Below are 17,014 nucleotides of genomic sequence, written 5' to 3'. Positions count from 1 at the left end.
TCCCACAGCCAACCTCCGGCAAGTCTTTCCGCCCCCTCCCTTCCCCTTTTCAACCCTTCCCCCCCCCCCCCCCCCAGCCAGCTGGCCCCTATCAGTCCCTATCAGGACTGGGCGAGACAGCCCTGATTAGCCCCGATCGCTGGCCAGGCTGAGGGACCCCACTCATGCACTGGGCCTCTAGTGTCATGTAAATATAAAGAGTGAAGACTAGGTTTAGGATGGGGACCTGCTAGTTACCAACCAAGGGGCTAGAGGTATTCTTTCACTCCCCTCCATACTCTTGTCTACTTTTCTGCCCCCTTTACATCACGATGACAGTGTGGAATACCGTCCTGAGCCTATTCTGAACACACTGCCCCGTTTGGTCAAGTTACCCCCAAGCTACCGCCTGGGTCACATCATGACAAGAAAAAGGTGTTTTCCAATGACATTAATCCAAGAGCAACCGGAATTGGCTTCTTTTCATTTTCTATCCTTTATTTCATTTTAATTACAGCCGCTTGGAGCCAGTGACTATTTGGAACTATCAAAGAATTTTGATACAGTAATTTTGCGAAACATTCCCCAATTTACACTGTCAAAAAGGAGTCAAGCTCGAAGATTCATAACTCTCATTGATACCCTCTATGATTTCAAGGTAAGGATGAAATGTGCCTTTTCTCAAAACTGAACCTTTTAGACTGTGGAGCTACTTCGCCTAGGCTGGAATCCTGGTCTACCACCTAGTTTACTTCAGTTGCCTCAGTTTCCTCATCTGTAAATTGGGATAATAATATGTTTTACTTCAGAGAATTGTGAGGACAAAATAAGCTAATCTGTGTAAAGCATTTAAGAAAAATGTTTGGCACAAGCTGAGTGCCGTGTAAATATTAGTAGTAATAGTACTAGGAGTAGTGGTAGTATAATAAAACTCCCATCATAAGACCCTCTGCTATCTTAATGATTCCCTCATTCAACTAGACACATCCTGTGCTCTATCTATGACGATGTTCAACACAGTTCCTTGCCTAGACTGAGTGTGCAATAAATATTTGAATGAACAAATGGATGAATATCTAAAGAACCTCCTCAGTATTGGCTCTCTGTCTCCCTATGACCCAGAAACCTAGTAAAAGTATTGCACCATCTTATTGTTGTTGTTGTCCAGCCTTGTGTGTTAGCGTGAATTGCTGAGCCATTGTCCGTTCATCAGAGGTGGTGCAGCCTCCTGGTTAAGGAGTGGGCCCCGGGGTCAGGCTGTCTACCTTGAGACCAGCTTAACCTCTTGAGATGCAGTTGCCTTCAGTGGAAAAACTCAGGAACAATGGTACTCGTCTCACATGGCTGTCGTGAGGATTAAGTGAGCATATAAAGCACTTAGAACATTAGGGGGCTGTGTAAGCTTTTAGTGAGCCACTATTAGTAGTCTACACCTGCCACTGTATATTTTCAGTAAAAGTATTAGTACAATTTCAAATTAGAGTTAATTAAATACTATTTTACTGTTAGATACAATTTTGCTCCCTATTTCTTATACAGAAATAGAGCAGTGATGTTAACATTGAAAGGACTTTAGTGGGAGGAGGAAAGGCCAGAATCTTCTGGGAGACTTTAACGTCTCACTCATTCATTCTCCCACCAACCTCCGTCATGCTGAGCACAGTGCTGAGCGCTGGAAGTTCAGTGACAAGCAAAGCCAGGTGTGGGCCTGCCTTCGCGGAGTTCACACCTTAGTGTCAGAGAAGCAGTAATCAAATGTCCACAGAACTAAGTGTGAGTCCCCGCTGTGGGATGGTCTCTAGGAAACATGGTGCCGTGAGAGTCTAGGAGGAGAGCAGACTGGTCTTCATGGGGGGCGGGGGTGGACACACGGAAGTCCGGCAGAGGACCACCTGCCTCAGAATCTCCAGAGCCCACCCCATCTGGCAGAGGATGGCGCCTGGAACCTGCGTGTTCATGAACTCCTCCAGTGCTTCTTTCATGAACTCCTCCAGTGCTTCTTAAAATGCTGAGAAGAGATGGCTGAGCTCCAGGGCAGGTGAAAAGGGCCTGCGACGCGCCTGAGCATGAAGGGCAGCCCGCCTGGCTCTGGTGCAGGGCTGCAGAGCCCCCCTCACACACGGCTGCCCACTCCCCGGGGGCCAGCGTGCATGTGATCGGGGAGCCAGGAGAGCCCTGAAGCTGAGGACTCCAGAGCTAGGGGATCAAGTTCCAACCATCGTTAGTGGTCTCCTGGTCACTCATCAGAGAGTACTCTGAAAGGATCGCAGGGGCCGGAGTGAAGGGAGTGAGCCTGGAGGCAGCCCTCACCTCTTACAGGGCCAGTGCTCCAACAGGGAGTGATGGAGGGGGATTAGGAGGTGGTTCTTAGAATGTAGAATTGATAAACTCTTTAAAAAACATATACTGCAGCTAGGAATACCTTAAAGAAAGCTTAGCCCTGGCCAGTTTAGCTAAGTGGATAGAGCATCAGCCCTCGGACTGAAAGGTCCGGGGTTCGATTCCGGTCAAGGCCACATACCTCGGTTGCAGGCTCGATCCCTGGCCCTGGTCAGGGTGAGTGCAGGATGCAACCGATCAGTGTGCCTCTCTCACATTGATGTTTCAAAAAAAGAAAAAGAATGAAGAAAGCTTATGGTCCCCACCCCCTAACTCTCCCTCTCCCCCACTGTTTCATCTCTTAATTAGAGAAAAAGGATTTATCTGGCAATATGATGGACTCTCCTAACATTTACATCAACTAAATCACACATTTAAAATCATCAAAATGATCTTACTTCAAAATTGGGAGCATTAAACACATTATTCTAGAATGTATTCATGGGAATTTGTGAAATAAGGGTATTCCCATCTAAATAATGAAAAAGGTGTCATTTGTGATTAAAATAATTTATAAAAAGAGGTGGAAAGCCATTTGGATATGGGAAAACTAGCCCCACATGTGAATACATTATTTTAAAGTATTGCCATATTTATTTAAATAACTAGAGGCCCAGTGCACGGGTGGGGTCCAGCCAGCCTGGCCCCAATCGGGACGGAACAGGGCCAGGACTGTTGGGAGGAGGAGACGGTGGGAGGTTGGCCAGTGGCCCACCCCAATTGGCCGATCAGGGCCGGGTCGGCTGGGGGGAAGGGCCAAGGGTGAGTGGACAGTAGGCCCCACCCTCAATTGGGGAGGCCGATTGGGGATGGGGCTGGCCATGGGGAGGGTCTGTGGGCAGTGGGCCAGCCGGCCTCTCCCCCCGCCCCCGAATGGGGTGGGGGGGGGCGATCGGGGGTCAGTGGCCAGGGGAGGGGCCATGGGAGGTTGGCCAGCCAGCCCCACCCCCAATTGGTGTGTGTGGGGGGGCTGATCGGGGGCAGAGCTGGCTGGGGGGAGGGGGCCACAGGCTGATTGGGGTGGTGGGGGCTCCTCAGGGGCAGGGCCAGCCAGGGGGAGGGGCTGCAGGAGGTTGGCCGGCTGCCCTGGGCCCCCCCCCCCCCCCAATCAGGCCGGTTCGCTGGCCGCAGTGGGCATCATAGCGACCAGTCTTTCCAGTTGTTATAGCGTTCTGGTCGCTGGCTTTTTATATAGATAGATGATTTTCAAAGGATTGCTGTGAATCCTGAAAACAAATTCAGGACTTTAAACACCTAGGAGAGAATGTTTTGTATTTAACCTAGTGGACGCAATATTTGTAGAGATATAAAAACTCTTTCCAACATGATTCTCACCTATGCCCACTCGCTCAAACACTTATGCAATCAAGAAATATTCATGTAAAACTTAGTCTTTTGGAAGAATGTCTTGGCAGGATGTCGATGTAAATGTAGGTTCTGGAAACTCAGGGTGCAATTGGAGGAGCATTGCGCTGAGCTCAGCAGTCACCCACCCAGCACAGCGGTGACCTCTGTACAGTGCGTCTGGGGAGTGTCTCCGATGCACAGAGACAGCTCCACAGCCAGGTATACACGTCACCTCATGTGCAATGGGAAGACCCTTGGGCTCAGAGCCGGAAGGTCTGGCCCGGCATCACAAGCTGAGGCCTCTCCAGGCTTGAAGTTACCCAATAAAACCTTTGCTCCCTTTTTCACAGGTTGGTATAGGCTGTGTGGAAATATTTTGACAAGTACTGTGCCGTTTAGAAATCACACTTCAGACAGATACAAACTATTAGGAAAAGTATGGACATTTTAAAAGCAAAATCTAAGCTCTATGTTATGACAAACAGAATTTTATTTTCTGATTTGTTCTTGCCTTCAACTCGTGAAGTGTGAGGAGTAACACCATCTACTTGTTTCCCTCTCTTTCAGGTGCGCATAATTTGCTCTGCATCGGCTCCTTTATCAGGCTTATTTCTGCATCAGCCTCATGACAGTGAGTTGGAGCAAAACAGAATAATGATGGATGATTTGGGGCTGAGCCAGGTAGCTTATATTAACATAATCTCATTTTATTATAAAACAGCTTAATTGTTTTTGGTTTGATACATGGCTACATTTTGCAGAAGGAATGTAGTATATATTTAACTGTTGATTCGCTGCTTCTTGAGCTGGTATAGCAGAGTTCCTCCCAATATCACTAAATGTAGAGAATTAGAGTCTTAGAGTGGAAGAAATCTTAGTGATTGTATTTGCTAATGACAAAAACAAAGTACAGATTGGTTGACTAATGGGCATGTGGTCATACCTCTGACTAATGACAGCCCAGAGCTGGATGCCTGGCCACCTGCTGCCTTTTCTGGACATTCCTGTTCATGTCTGCTGGGTTTGTAGAGTGCATAATATAGCATCCAAGCATGTGGGCCGGCTATTCCAGGACCATGGAGTGCTTAGCAAGGCCCTTGGCTTGCAAAGAAACCCATGATTCTTCTCTGTGTGGAGTGCCTGTGGGTGCCAGGCTCCGGGGACACCCTGTGGGGAACCAGCCAATGCCAGCTTCCTTCTCCTGGTGCTTGGGGTTTGGTGATTCACCCAAGGCCACCCAGAAGTGACTGTATTTCCTTCTTCTGTATTAACATAAATAAGTGTGTCAGGTTATATTTCTCAACTGTAGATAATTGAAGTATTAGTTGATGCTTACACAATCCACAAATTAACTCAAAATGGATTGAAGAATTGAATATAAGGCCTAAAATAATAAAAATACGTAGGAGAAAACATAGGCACTAAACGTAGAGACCTTGGTCTGAGAGGGGTTTTTGTGAACTTGACCCCAAAGGCAAGTCAAGTAAAAGAAAAAATGAATGGACTACATCAAACTAAAAAGTGTCTGCACAGCAAAAGAAGCCATCAAGGATACAAAAAGTCAGCCAACCCTCAGGAGAAGATAGTTGTAAATGATACCTCCAATAAAGCTATAATATCCAAAATGTATAAAGATCTTATACAACTTAAAAAAACAATTTGATTAAAAAATGGACAGAGGACCTGAATAGATAGTTTTCCAAGGAAGACACACAAATGGCCAACAGATAGATGAAAAGATGTTCAACCTCACTACTTACAGTGGAAATGCAAATCACACCTATTGGAATGGCTATTATCAAAGAAATAAGTGTTGGAGTGGGTGTGGAGAATGTAAATTGGTGCAGCCATTATGGAATACACTATAGAGTTTCCTAAAAAAATAAGAATAGAGCTGTCATAAGACTCAGTAATGTCTCCTCTGGGTATCTACCCCCAAAATTTGAAAACACTTATTTATAAAGCTATATGTACCCTTCTACTGGCACCTTAATCTTGGACTTCTAGCCTCTGGATCTGTGAGGAAATAAATTCCTGTTGGTTAAAAAAAAAAGATATATGTACCCTTACATTCATTGCAGCCTCATTCACAATTAGCCAAGACATGGAAACAACCTAAGTGTCCTTCGATGGATGATTGGATAAAGAAAATATGGTTCATATGTACAATGGAATACTACTCAGCCATAAAAAGATGAAACATTGCCATTTGTGACAACATGGATGGATCTTGAGAGTGTTATATTTAGCGAAATAAGTCAGATGGAAAAGGACAGGAGTTGTACGATTTCACTCAGATATAGGATAGAAAACAAAAAGCAACAAATGAGCAAACAAAACAAACTCACAGATACAGACAGCAGTATGGTGGTTACCAGAGGAGAAGGGGGGTGGGGGTGGGGGAAAGAGGAAGAGGGTAAAGGGGTCACAAATGGTGACTGAAGACTAGCCTTCGGGTGGTGAGCGCACAATGGAGTGTATTATAAAGTTGTACACGTGAAATATATATACTGTCATTAACCAGTGTTACCCAATAAGTTTAAGAAAAAAGGAATTGCCAAAATTTTAAAGCCAGCTATAAACACTCACCTCCCAAAAGAGGGGAGCCCCATTCTTCCAACCCCAGAGTAAAGGCCGTTTGGCCTGAGGAAACAGTTCTCTATTGACCAGAGCAGGAATTATGTATTCTCAGGAGTTTGGGAAAATGAAGCCAGTAATTCTTTAAAAAGCAAACTTTGAAAATATGATTACTTACACCTACACGTAGAAATAAAGAGCTGCTTATAAAGCCATGTGCTGTCACCTTTTGAAATGATGGTTTCTCCAAGAGCAATACTTACGTCTAAATGATGTGTGACAGTTTGGAAGAACACACTTGAGGAGCAACATCATTTCTGTTTCTAAAGTCCTTCAAATCACTGGCTTTTGAATTCCACCCTGCCTCCCCCAGAGGATCAGGGTTCAGATATAAGGCAAAGTAAGCGCAGCACTTGGGCCTAATAATAAATGGAGTAATTAGGACACGTGACCACGTGGTCCTGCAGTTTTACAGGGGTCCATGGGCAGCATGGACTTAGCAGGCCAGAACTTTCCTCTGAAAGAGAAACCCCCAAAGTAAGAGACAAAAACTCAACACCCACTTAGTGGCGAGTCCTTGTTGGTATCACCATCGTAGGCTGTTTACTGGCCTCACAGACGCTCCCCACCTCACCCTAGATGGGAGGACCAAGTTTCCCAGCAACTCAAGCCCAGAAGCAGCTCGGGCCTTCCCAAAGTAAGCCCCAACTCAGCCTCCGGGCCCCACGGGACCTCTCCGCCATCCAGCTTGGAGGAGACTCCAAGCTGGCCTCCCCTCCTGAGGCCAGCCCTGTCTGTCAAGCTTTGGAGGAGAGCACCAGCCTTTTTCTGATTTGCCAGAACTACTGTCTTTTTGCTGTTTCTTACTTCTGGGGTGCAGTTTTGGCGGAAGAACTACTTCTCTATCTGGAATGTCCTTCCTTTAGAATTTGCAGAGAACTTTGAGCAAAAATTTTCATATTTGTATTTTGGGGTGTCCTTTTAGCTTTAATTATTCTGTTTTTTCCCTGGTAATTTGTTCTATTTATTGATTATTGATTTAAATTAGTTGTTTCTCTAGTCTAATTTAAGAGATTGTCCATAAAAAAATTTAGAGAACATTTTATAATCCAAACACATAAACCTGGAAGGTTGTTTTTTTTTAACCTGCACTTAGTTCTGTAAGTTCTCACTGAAGTGGTTTTAATTGAGTGGGTTATTGTTTTTTTTTTTCATCACCAGGACTCAGCAGGTCTCTCCATGTTTACCGGAGAAGAGGAAATCTTTGCATTTCAGCGCACAATTTCCCGACTCACAGAAATGCAGACTGAACAGTACTGGAATGAAGGCGACAGAAGCATGCTGTAACCGTCACTTAAGCATGAATGAAACACTGGACAGATGATTCCCACAGGGAGAGCTCTTTATTATGAGACTTGAAGAAATCATTTTCTCATCATTAATTATGCACTTTGTCCTCTGGACCACTTATATCTAAAATTGCTATCAAAGATGTAGTGGATTAGTAAGTTAAAGCCATTTCTATAAGTCTACTTTGTGCCTATTTATTTGGCCTTACTTCTGCACCACAAAAATAAAACCAGCACTGCTGAGGTTAAGGTAGGACCAGACTTTTGGCTCCATAGGAAGCCACCTGAGTGAACCTTGAGTACACACACGCGGTAAAGGCAGGGTGTCTAGACACGTCCAAGCTTTGGCTGTGTGGCAGCCGCACAATAGAAACACATCTTGTGTGAGAGGAGGAAAAACCCTACGTTTCAACTGAAAGCAAAGAAAGCATTCTGATCTTACTATAAACTACAGGGAATAATACTTTGGAATATGGGCTTCCATATGTGATTGGGGGAGCTAGGAATTGTACTAAATCTCCCAGGTCTTCAGGTTTTCTCACAGCAGAGAATCTTTTACCCTGAGGTCAAGCTTGGCAGGCGGGATGTGACCTGCAGTGGACACAGAGTTGTCTGAAGAGATTGAGGATTATGACACCATGGGATAAGGCGCAAGGATGTCAAATTCTAACCAACAGGCAGGTTCCCCAACTCTGTAGAGGACAGATACCAGGAATGGGGACCTGTGAGAGTATCCAGAGGGGCCAAGTCCTGGACACACCAAGCAGCAGAGTGGTCTCCTGCCCACCTGAGGCCAGCTGGACCCGAAGGACAGCGCTCCTCCCACTGCTCATGTGCATTGGCTCTGGTTGCAGAATGCCACTCCCCACCCCTGCCTCTGCTTCTACTGCAAGAGGGGCCTGATGGAAATAGGAATGAACGCTTGACGAATCTACTTAAATAAAACCCGATTTATCCTGCATCAAGGTCACTTTGATTCATTCCAGTACAGTCTGGCTTTGCTAACTTGTTACAGAAAGACTCTTAGTTGAGGCTGTTACAAAAGTCTGAATTCCCCTTAAAAGAAAAAAAAAATGAGATCCCCAGTCCGGTGGAAATCAAATATTTTTTGGAGGTAGGTGCAGGTGAGTCCGTTCAAATAAGTGAGTACAGTCATCAACATAAGTAAGCTCTTTGAACCTACTTAACTTATAAGTTACTAATCTATCCACATTAGTCTGTTTTGAACATTAACCCAAGTCAAGCCAATAGAGAGGTACCAAGTATAGAGAAACTTAACTGGCTAAAAATATTTTTATTGACTTGAAACAGTGAGTTCAAAAAGAGGTTAAATAGATTAAGCAGGAGAAAGGATGGGAAATAATTGCCAAATTTATTGTTAGACATTTACATGATCTCAGAGAAAAAAATTAATCCTAAGGAATTAATATAATCATTGCTGTTTATATATAAGGAGATTGAGGCTTGACCTGAGATTCCGTTTACAAAACTTCTATTATGTCTTCTACCACATGACCTCTATAAAAAAGGAGACATTTTTAATATTGATTTTTTTAACTCAGTAAAGGTGAGTTTGCAATAGAACTATTGCTTTTAACTCAATAAATATAAAATGTTTAACTTTCTCCTTTCAGTCTTAGCGTTTGGCTTTTCTGTGGCAGTTGTGCTGTGTCTTCAGAAAAGGACAGTGACGGACACAGACAAATGGACAGCCGATGGATGGAAACGGGGGGTTGGGGCTCTGGGCCCTGACATTTGGGTTCCTGATTGATTGTGGGAAGCTGTCTGGCAGAAAGTGTATAAGTGATCTTGTAAATGACCTTTATCAGGCCCACTAACCTCACAAGACACCCCTTGCTGGTATAGAAAAGGATTTTCTTTGGAGATGAGTGTACAGCTTTTTCTTAAGGCGGAATTAAGATTCGCTTCTCCCATTGGCATAGCAGTTCATTTTCCTGGAATAGAAAATTAAAAATAATAAAATCTGTCCACTGGTTGAGTGACGGCTGATTCTGTATAGCTCTGCACTAGAAACCTCACATATGTTACCTCAGCAGTCACTCAGCCCAGTCAGACGTGTCTGCTGACCTGTTGTCTCTGATGGCGTGAGACTCCAGGAGGACGGCTGTCCATCTGTCTTGCCTGCGTAGGAAGCCAGCCGGAGGCTGTCCTAGGAGTTTCCTCCCTCGGGGCTGTCCTTCCAGGTCCCCACGGGTGACTGCCGCTGGTCCCCTGATGGCGCCTACTCTTCGCACTGAGCGCACGGGAAGGGCTCGGGATCTGGTTCTGCCAATTTTTACTTGTGTCCTTGAACTAGTGCTCTGAGGCTCCCTTTTCTCATCTATAAATGAGAACAATACCCATTTCATAGAGTTATTCTGAGGATAGTTGGTGAAAAGCACTTTGCAAGTGGTGAAAGATAAATGCACAGTTGTTATTGATGCTAATGATTGTGGTCATAAAGCAACAGCGAAGCCCCACTTCTGCTTTGCGTTAGAACCCCTGAGGAACCCAAAAGGGTAGACGACGAATCCCAACCCAGTACGGCTCCTCGCAGAAGGGAGCATTCACATGACGTGGCTGGACACCAAGGGTCCGGATTCTGGCTTAACAAGATGCTGTGAAGACTGAAATTCAAATCCATTCTTTCAGGATGATAGGGAAAATGGATTGTTCCTGTTCGGTGAGCGTCAAAGATTTTGCAGAAAGAGGGCCCCATCTTGTGGTCAGTGGGACAAACTGACAGAAAAAAAAGTCCAAGAACCACACAGGGCTCTCAAAGCTGCACCATTCCCAGGCCTCGCTCCCACCCCGGTCGAGTCAGATGCAACTGGTCAGATGTGGGGCCCCAGGATCAGTACTTGCTAATGCTGCATGGGATTCTGATGTTAATAACCACCGACTAGGAGGCCTTGGTCATGACCACACAGCCATTAAGTACATAGGCTTGGACCTAGTTGGGTATCCTGACTCCACACCAAAGCACTTCCCTGGGAGCAGAGGTTGCCGCTCTGGGTCTGGGGCCCAGCACACTATGGCATCCCGCTGACCTCCCTGCTGCCTCCCCGTGCCTGGTCCTCTCCTTCCTCTGCTTCTCCTCCTTTCCTAGGCTCTCCTGCATGTCTTCACCCCCACGGACTGCAGAATAGCTAAACCAGCAGCGATTTCTTTCTTTCTTTTTTTTAAATCCTCACCTGAGGATATTTTTCCATTGATTTTTAGAGAGAGTGGAAGGGAGAGGGAGAGACAAAGAGAAACACTGATGTGAGAGAAACACATCGATTGCCTCCCGCATGCCCCCCACCAGGGCTGGGAGCCTGCAACCGAGGTACATGCCCTTGACCGGAATCAAACCCGAGACCCTTCAGTCCGCAGGCCGACACTCTATCCACTGAGCCAAACGAGCAAGGGCACGATTTCTTCTGTACAAGCGCTTGCTCCTACCCTATTGTTTCATCCACAGCAATTCCGAGGGAGGTGTGATCATTCCCGCTTCCCATGAGGAAATGAAGACCTGAGGTAACTCAGCTGGGAACCGCGTCTAGACCAGAACCTGTGCTCTGTGGCCTGCTGCTGCTCAGAAGCTTTCAGCACGTTGCCCCTCAGCCACACCCTCTCTCCTCTGGCTTCTGTGGATTAATACTTGGTTCTCCCACTGCCTCTCATCTCTTCCTGCTCTGAATGCTTTTGGATCCTTTCCCTTTTTCTCACCCCCTAAGTTCTTTCTTGGGCTCATTAAAAATGATAATTATAAAAACAACATCGAGTTTTATACAATGTACTTTCACACACATCATCTTCACATTCTTTCCTCGATTTCCACAGCTGCAAATACCACCTAATGCCAACAATAACTGTATTCCCATCCCTGGCTCCCCCCTGCTCCATCTCCTGTACTCCCAGCTGCCTAGTGGATCTCTCTTCTTAACTGTTCTTCAAACTCAGTGTGTCTAAAATGGTACTGTTCTCACCCCTGTCTTCCATGCCCATAATATCTTCTTGCAGTGATATTGCCCCAACCACCCATGCAGCTCCAATACTCTGACTTGACAAGGGCCAGAAAAGAAAGGCTAGGTAGGCATTAGAGTCATGTTGAGGCATGATTGAGAAAGGGCTCAAGTAAGTATCAGTGCGAAACAGGACTTGGTGGTTGGCTAATTGTTGGAATGAATGGCAAGTCCAACAATCTGAAGGGAGGAGCCATTTGAGCAAACATGATCACAGCACTCGGGCCTGTCCCGCATGTTCCTGCAGGACCTGAATCAGGCCTGGACTCTCCCAGGCCTCATCTACCTGGGGCTGAAGGTAGACTCTGGAGTCTTACAGAATGAGGCTGGCTTTGGAAGTGCTAGTGGTTGATAGTTCTCATTCCTCTCATTCATGCTTTGATTTATTTTATTTTATTTTTTTATATTTTATGATTTTTTACAGAGAAGAAGGGAGAGGGATAGAGAGTTAGAAACATCGATGAGAGAGAAACATCGATCAGCTGCCTCCTGCACATTACCCTACTGGGGATGTGCCCGCAACCCAAGTACATGCCCTTGCCCGGAATCAAACCTGGGACCCTTGAGTCCGCAGGCCGACGCTCTATTCACTGAGCCAAACCGGTTAGGCTCAGTGATTTATTGAGTAAACATTGTTTAAGTGTTTATTTGATTTATTGAGTAAACATTGTTTAAGTGTTTCTTATGGAATAGAATGGCATAAAAGCTTTAAAAATTGTGGTTAATTTTACAGGAACATCTAGTTGTTCATTATATCTTTCTTTAAGGAAAGCTTACCAATTTTGGTCCATTTATTTAAAAACTAGGATCTCCAAAGCTGACATAAGAGTGAGACTCTCCTGACTGGAAGCACCAACCTTTGTCTGGAGTATTTGGTCTTCGCCTGCCCCAAATGTCACCTCCTCCATAGTCTGGCTCAAGCAAGAGTGAGCCATACTTGAGTTTCCCCAGTCTTAGCTAAGACAAAGACTTCATTCATGAAAGAAGATATAGATAATAAACTCAGAAAATACTTGGAATCTAGATAATCTGGCTAAAGCATTGAATTTTATCATCTTCAGCATGTGTCTCCCCTTTGTTTCAGCCCCACCTCCATATTCACCTCCTCTATCCCCTCCCACAAAAGGATACACAAAGATACTGGTAGCTCCAGGGCTTCTCTGGGAAGAGCAAGGTCCAAAAGCACCCCCTTCTTTTTAAAAAAAATACATTTTATTGATTTTTTACAGAGAGGAAGGGAGAGGGATAGAGAGTTAGAAACATCGATGAGAGAGAAGCATCAATCAGCTGCCTCCTGCACACCCACTACCGGGGATGTGCCTGCAACCAAGGTACATGCCCTTGACCGGAATCGAACCTAGGACTCTTCAGCCCCGAGGCTGACGCTCTATCCAGTGAGCCAAACCGGCCAGGACAAAAGCACCCCCTTCTCCCACTGGGGTAGACATGATCAGAGCTTGCTCACATCCAGTTCTCTCCTTCCAGGCTTACAGGAGGATTGCACTTCTGGCTCCTTGGCAGTTAAGCAAGGTCATGTGACTAGTTCTGAGCAATTGGTTGTGAGCAGAAGTGATGTGACATGTGTCACTTCCAAGGTGAAGCGCTTATTAGCTGGTTTGAGATCTAGAGCTCTCTTCTCTTGCCATGGAAAACCTAGAAATACCACCGGAGATGAATGTAGCCTGGAATGCTGAGCCGCCACATGGGAACCCCTGGTGAAATACCACGTGCAGGCGCGCATGTACAGTGTGATTGAAACTTCGTGGCCCATGCGCAGAAGTCGGTATTTTGTGGAAGAGCCACACCCAAGGGGCCAAAGAGCTGCATGTGGCTCGCGAGCTGCAGTTTGCCGACCACTGACTAGCCTATCTTGACTATGTACTAGCCAACCCCCAGACCAGCGTTTTTCATTTTTGTTTCTTGTCTGAGGACCTGGCTCTTCCATGAAAATTAATACTAAGAATGGCTTCTCTCTTCAGCTTTATCTCCAGATCCACGTGGTGGTGTGTCCTTGGGAGGGCTGAGAAGGATCAGCACATCTCTCCATCCTCCCAAATCCCAACACTCATACCTATGCTGTAACTGTTCTCATCAGCCCCACTGCAGTCCTTAACTTTAAATATATGCTCTTACTTCATCTTCGTGGCCTTGGTCACTGTGAAAACATTAGGTGGGCAGGATTAATTTTATCCTGTGACTTTAAACCCATCCTTGCTCGCACTCAGGTGGCCAAGAAAGCTGCTTCGAATTATGTCATGCTTGGAGTCCAGCCATCATTTGTTTAAAATGTTAAGTAGCTACAAGCTATGAAAACCATCTGCTCAAGTATAAAGTCTGCACCCAGAGAAAGCCATTTTCAGAGATGAAGTCAGTCAAACTAAAGAAGAGACAGCATAAAGCAAAGCCGCACAGGAGCGTGTGCTTTCTGACACACAAGGAGTCCAGTCACCCCACCCATCCAGCGGGGCAGGACCCAGAGGCCGCCGAGGGCCCGGCAGGCAGGCACAGAGCCTGGTTAGGAGCCAGGAGTGTGTCTGAGACACTGCACTTCTACCAGCCATACGTAACCTCGGGTAAGTCACTTAACATTACTCTGTGGGCCTCACCTATGAAGGTTTTCTAGGAAGCTCTGACATCTTATCATTTGATGAAAGGGTGTACAGATACAAGTGGCCAGTAAGCACACGTACATGCTTGTATTATAACTCATTAGTGAAATGCAAATCAAAAACCACATGAGCTATAACTTCACACCACTGAGATGGCTAGAATCAGAGAGACAGATAGCAACAACTGTTGGTGTAGAGAACTGGAACCCTCATCCATCGCTAGTGAAAGCGAAAATGGTGCAACTTTGGAAAGGGTTGGGCAGTTCTACAAAATATTAAAGTTACTGTATAACCCAGCAATTCCACTCCTAGGTATATACCTGAGGGAAATGGAAATACATATCCCCACAAGAACTTGTGTGTAAATTTTCATAGATGGCGTTATTCATATTAATGTGGATTACTGTTCTGCATTTTAAAAATGAAGTACTTAGACATGCCACAACATGGGTGAACCTTGAGCACATTTTGCTAAATGAAAGAAGCCTGTCACAAAGCCCATACAATGTATGATTCCACATACGTGAAATGTCCACAACAGGCAAACCCAGAGAGACAGGAAGTAGGACTTATGGATGGTGGCAGGAATGAGGAATAATAGCTGGTGGGCACCAGGGTTTTTTCTAAAGGAAATTTCAGGGCGTCTGAAATTCGATTGTGGTTGTGATTGCACAACTCTGTGAATAGACTAAAAACGAATAAATGGAACAGTTTCTGTGGTTGAATTTTATAGTATATGAAATATATCTCAATAAAACTGTTCAAAACACATCTTGCCTGGAGCTAGGTAAATAAGACTAGCCCCCTAGCTATGATGGGCTCCTGATCTTTAGGGCCAACACAGGGACAGCACTACAGTAAGTGCCAACAGAGCAGCTTGCCCAGGTGTCCTGGGAACACCAGGTGCACTCAAGTCAGCCAGGACGCTGAGTAGAAGGCAGAGAGAACAGAACGCAGGCAGTGTGTGCTGGGAGAGGTGCAGGATGGCAAGACCGGGCTCCCTCCCCCAGAGATGAACCGAGCACAGAGAAAGCACGAGTACAGGGCGGAGTGTGGGAAATGCCGGGAGAATTACCAAGTGCTCTGGGGATTCAGAAGAGGGAAATATAATGACTTAAATGCTATTCTTCTGAAAGTTCGGAGAGAAATGGGGTATCATTTAGTCCTCCCAGACTTAACATTTCATCTTTAGAGCCCCAAATTTAAGATGCATTAGTGTAAGAACTGCTGCTATCATCAAAACATGCCTCTTATTTTGCACTAATAACCTATCATGTTTTTAACCAAATTCTGTAACATACAGAATATTAAGATCACTTGCTAAAGAAGTATCAGTTGATTTCTGTTGCTTGGAGTAACATAGTCTGTAGATTTAAAAAATAATGGCTTATACCTTTGAGTACTCACATAATCAGATTTAACAGCACAATCATCCTCAAACCATGATGAGGTGGCATTAAGCTTGGGGCAAGAGAGACAGCCTGTGGATGGCCCCTGCCATGCGCTGCGCTGAGAGGAGCAGGAAGGGAGGGAGCTCTGTGCTGTGCTGGGAGAGGACTCCAGGAGCGCGGACACTGGGACTGGCTTAGGGGTGAGTGCAGGACCGAATCTGGTCCTCTCTGAGAGAGGGAGATATTGACCAAGGATTCTGACAGGAGCCTCCTCGTCTGGTGGGCACTACGACGAGAGATGTCCTGTCTTCCTCTGGACTAGGTCATGCAGATCCAAGGCCAGGCCTGGCGTTGCCACAGTGATTTCTGAAGCCTGGGGAGGATGCCAACATACAGAGGGCGCCAGAGTAGAAAGAATCCCAGAGGCGCAGACCCAGAACCCTAAAGAGCATGAACCTCTGGATCAATCCCTGCCTAAAGTTTTCCCTACAGCTGATTTTCAGTTAATACAAATCTACGAGTAGAAATTCCTTTCGTTTTGCTGGTACTTTGTTATTCAAAACATGAAAAGTCCCAATGAAAACAATTTGAAAGTAGTCCATCAGGTGAACTGTGGCACATCATTAACAGGAGGCTACGTTGCTGGTTAAATTAAGACTTGTTTTTCCAGTCCGCCCTGGCGCAGTCAGCTCTGCGCCTCAGAACGAAGTTAGCTGGTGGGAGGGCAGTTCTCAGGGCACCCCATCTGCCCACTGCAGCGAAGTGAGACTGGCTCAAAGTTGGCATCGGACGCTTCCTGCCTCCCTTTTTGGTAACTTTGCCAAAATGCTGTCAGCCAATCGTTTTCTTTTCACCTGTTTCATTTTTAAAATTTTTTTAATTCTATTGACTTCTATAGAGAGGGGAATGGAGGGAAGGAGAGAGAGAAACATCAATCGGTTGCCTCCCTATATGGTCCCCAACCAGGGATGGAACCCACGACCTGGGTATGTGCCCTGACCAGGAATCGAACCCGCAACCTTTTGATGCACAGGACGATGTTCCAACTAACTGACCCACCATCCAGGGCTCTTTTCACCTGTTTTATACTAAGGAGTAAATGAAATGTGGGTCCATGGATTCTTCCTCCCAGGGTGTGGATTGTAAGGGCCAGAAACGGATTATTCAGAGAACATGGGAGAGGGCGAGTGTACATTTGCCTCGTGGCCACAAGATGGCAGAACTAACTCAGTAAACACAGGCAAAGCCCTGTCTCTCCAGGCGCCTCTGGGAACGCTTGCCCCACCGGGAGGAAACCACCGCCTCCAGCGCGTGGCCAGCTTGCCCCTTCGGGTAAGTTCGTGTGGACAGAACTACTTTTCTTTTATTAGAGTTCC

General features: G+C 45.8%; 1 protein-coding gene across 1 annotated transcript in view; it reads left to right on the top strand.

Annotated features, from left to right (window-relative positions):
• AFG1L (AFG1 like ATPase) overlaps positions 1 to 8,592 on the top strand; it is a 154,857-nt gene extending 146,265 nt beyond the window's left edge. Inside the window, exons 11-13 of the mRNA XM_006101697.3 lie at positions 497 to 637; positions 4,273 to 4,386; positions 7,504 to 8,592. Of these exons, the coding sequence (XP_006101759.1) occupies positions 497 to 637; positions 4,273 to 4,386; positions 7,504 to 7,629 (381 nt within the window). The 3' untranslated portion in view covers positions 7,630 to 8,592. The remainder of the gene's footprint in view (positions 1 to 496; positions 638 to 4,272; positions 4,387 to 7,503) is intronic.
• Positions 8,593 to 17,014: the final 8,422 nt, after the last annotated feature.

The sequence above is a fragment of the Myotis lucifugus genome, unplaced genomic scaffold (assembly GCF_000147115.1).
Source record: "Myotis lucifugus unplaced genomic scaffold, Myoluc2.0 scaffold_378, whole genome shotgun sequence".
NCBI classification, from domain to species: Eukaryota; Metazoa; Chordata; class Mammalia; order Chiroptera; family Vespertilionidae; genus Myotis; species Myotis lucifugus.
Note: the sequence above shows the minus strand (reverse complement) of the source record. Positions and strands in the feature narration are given on the sequence as shown.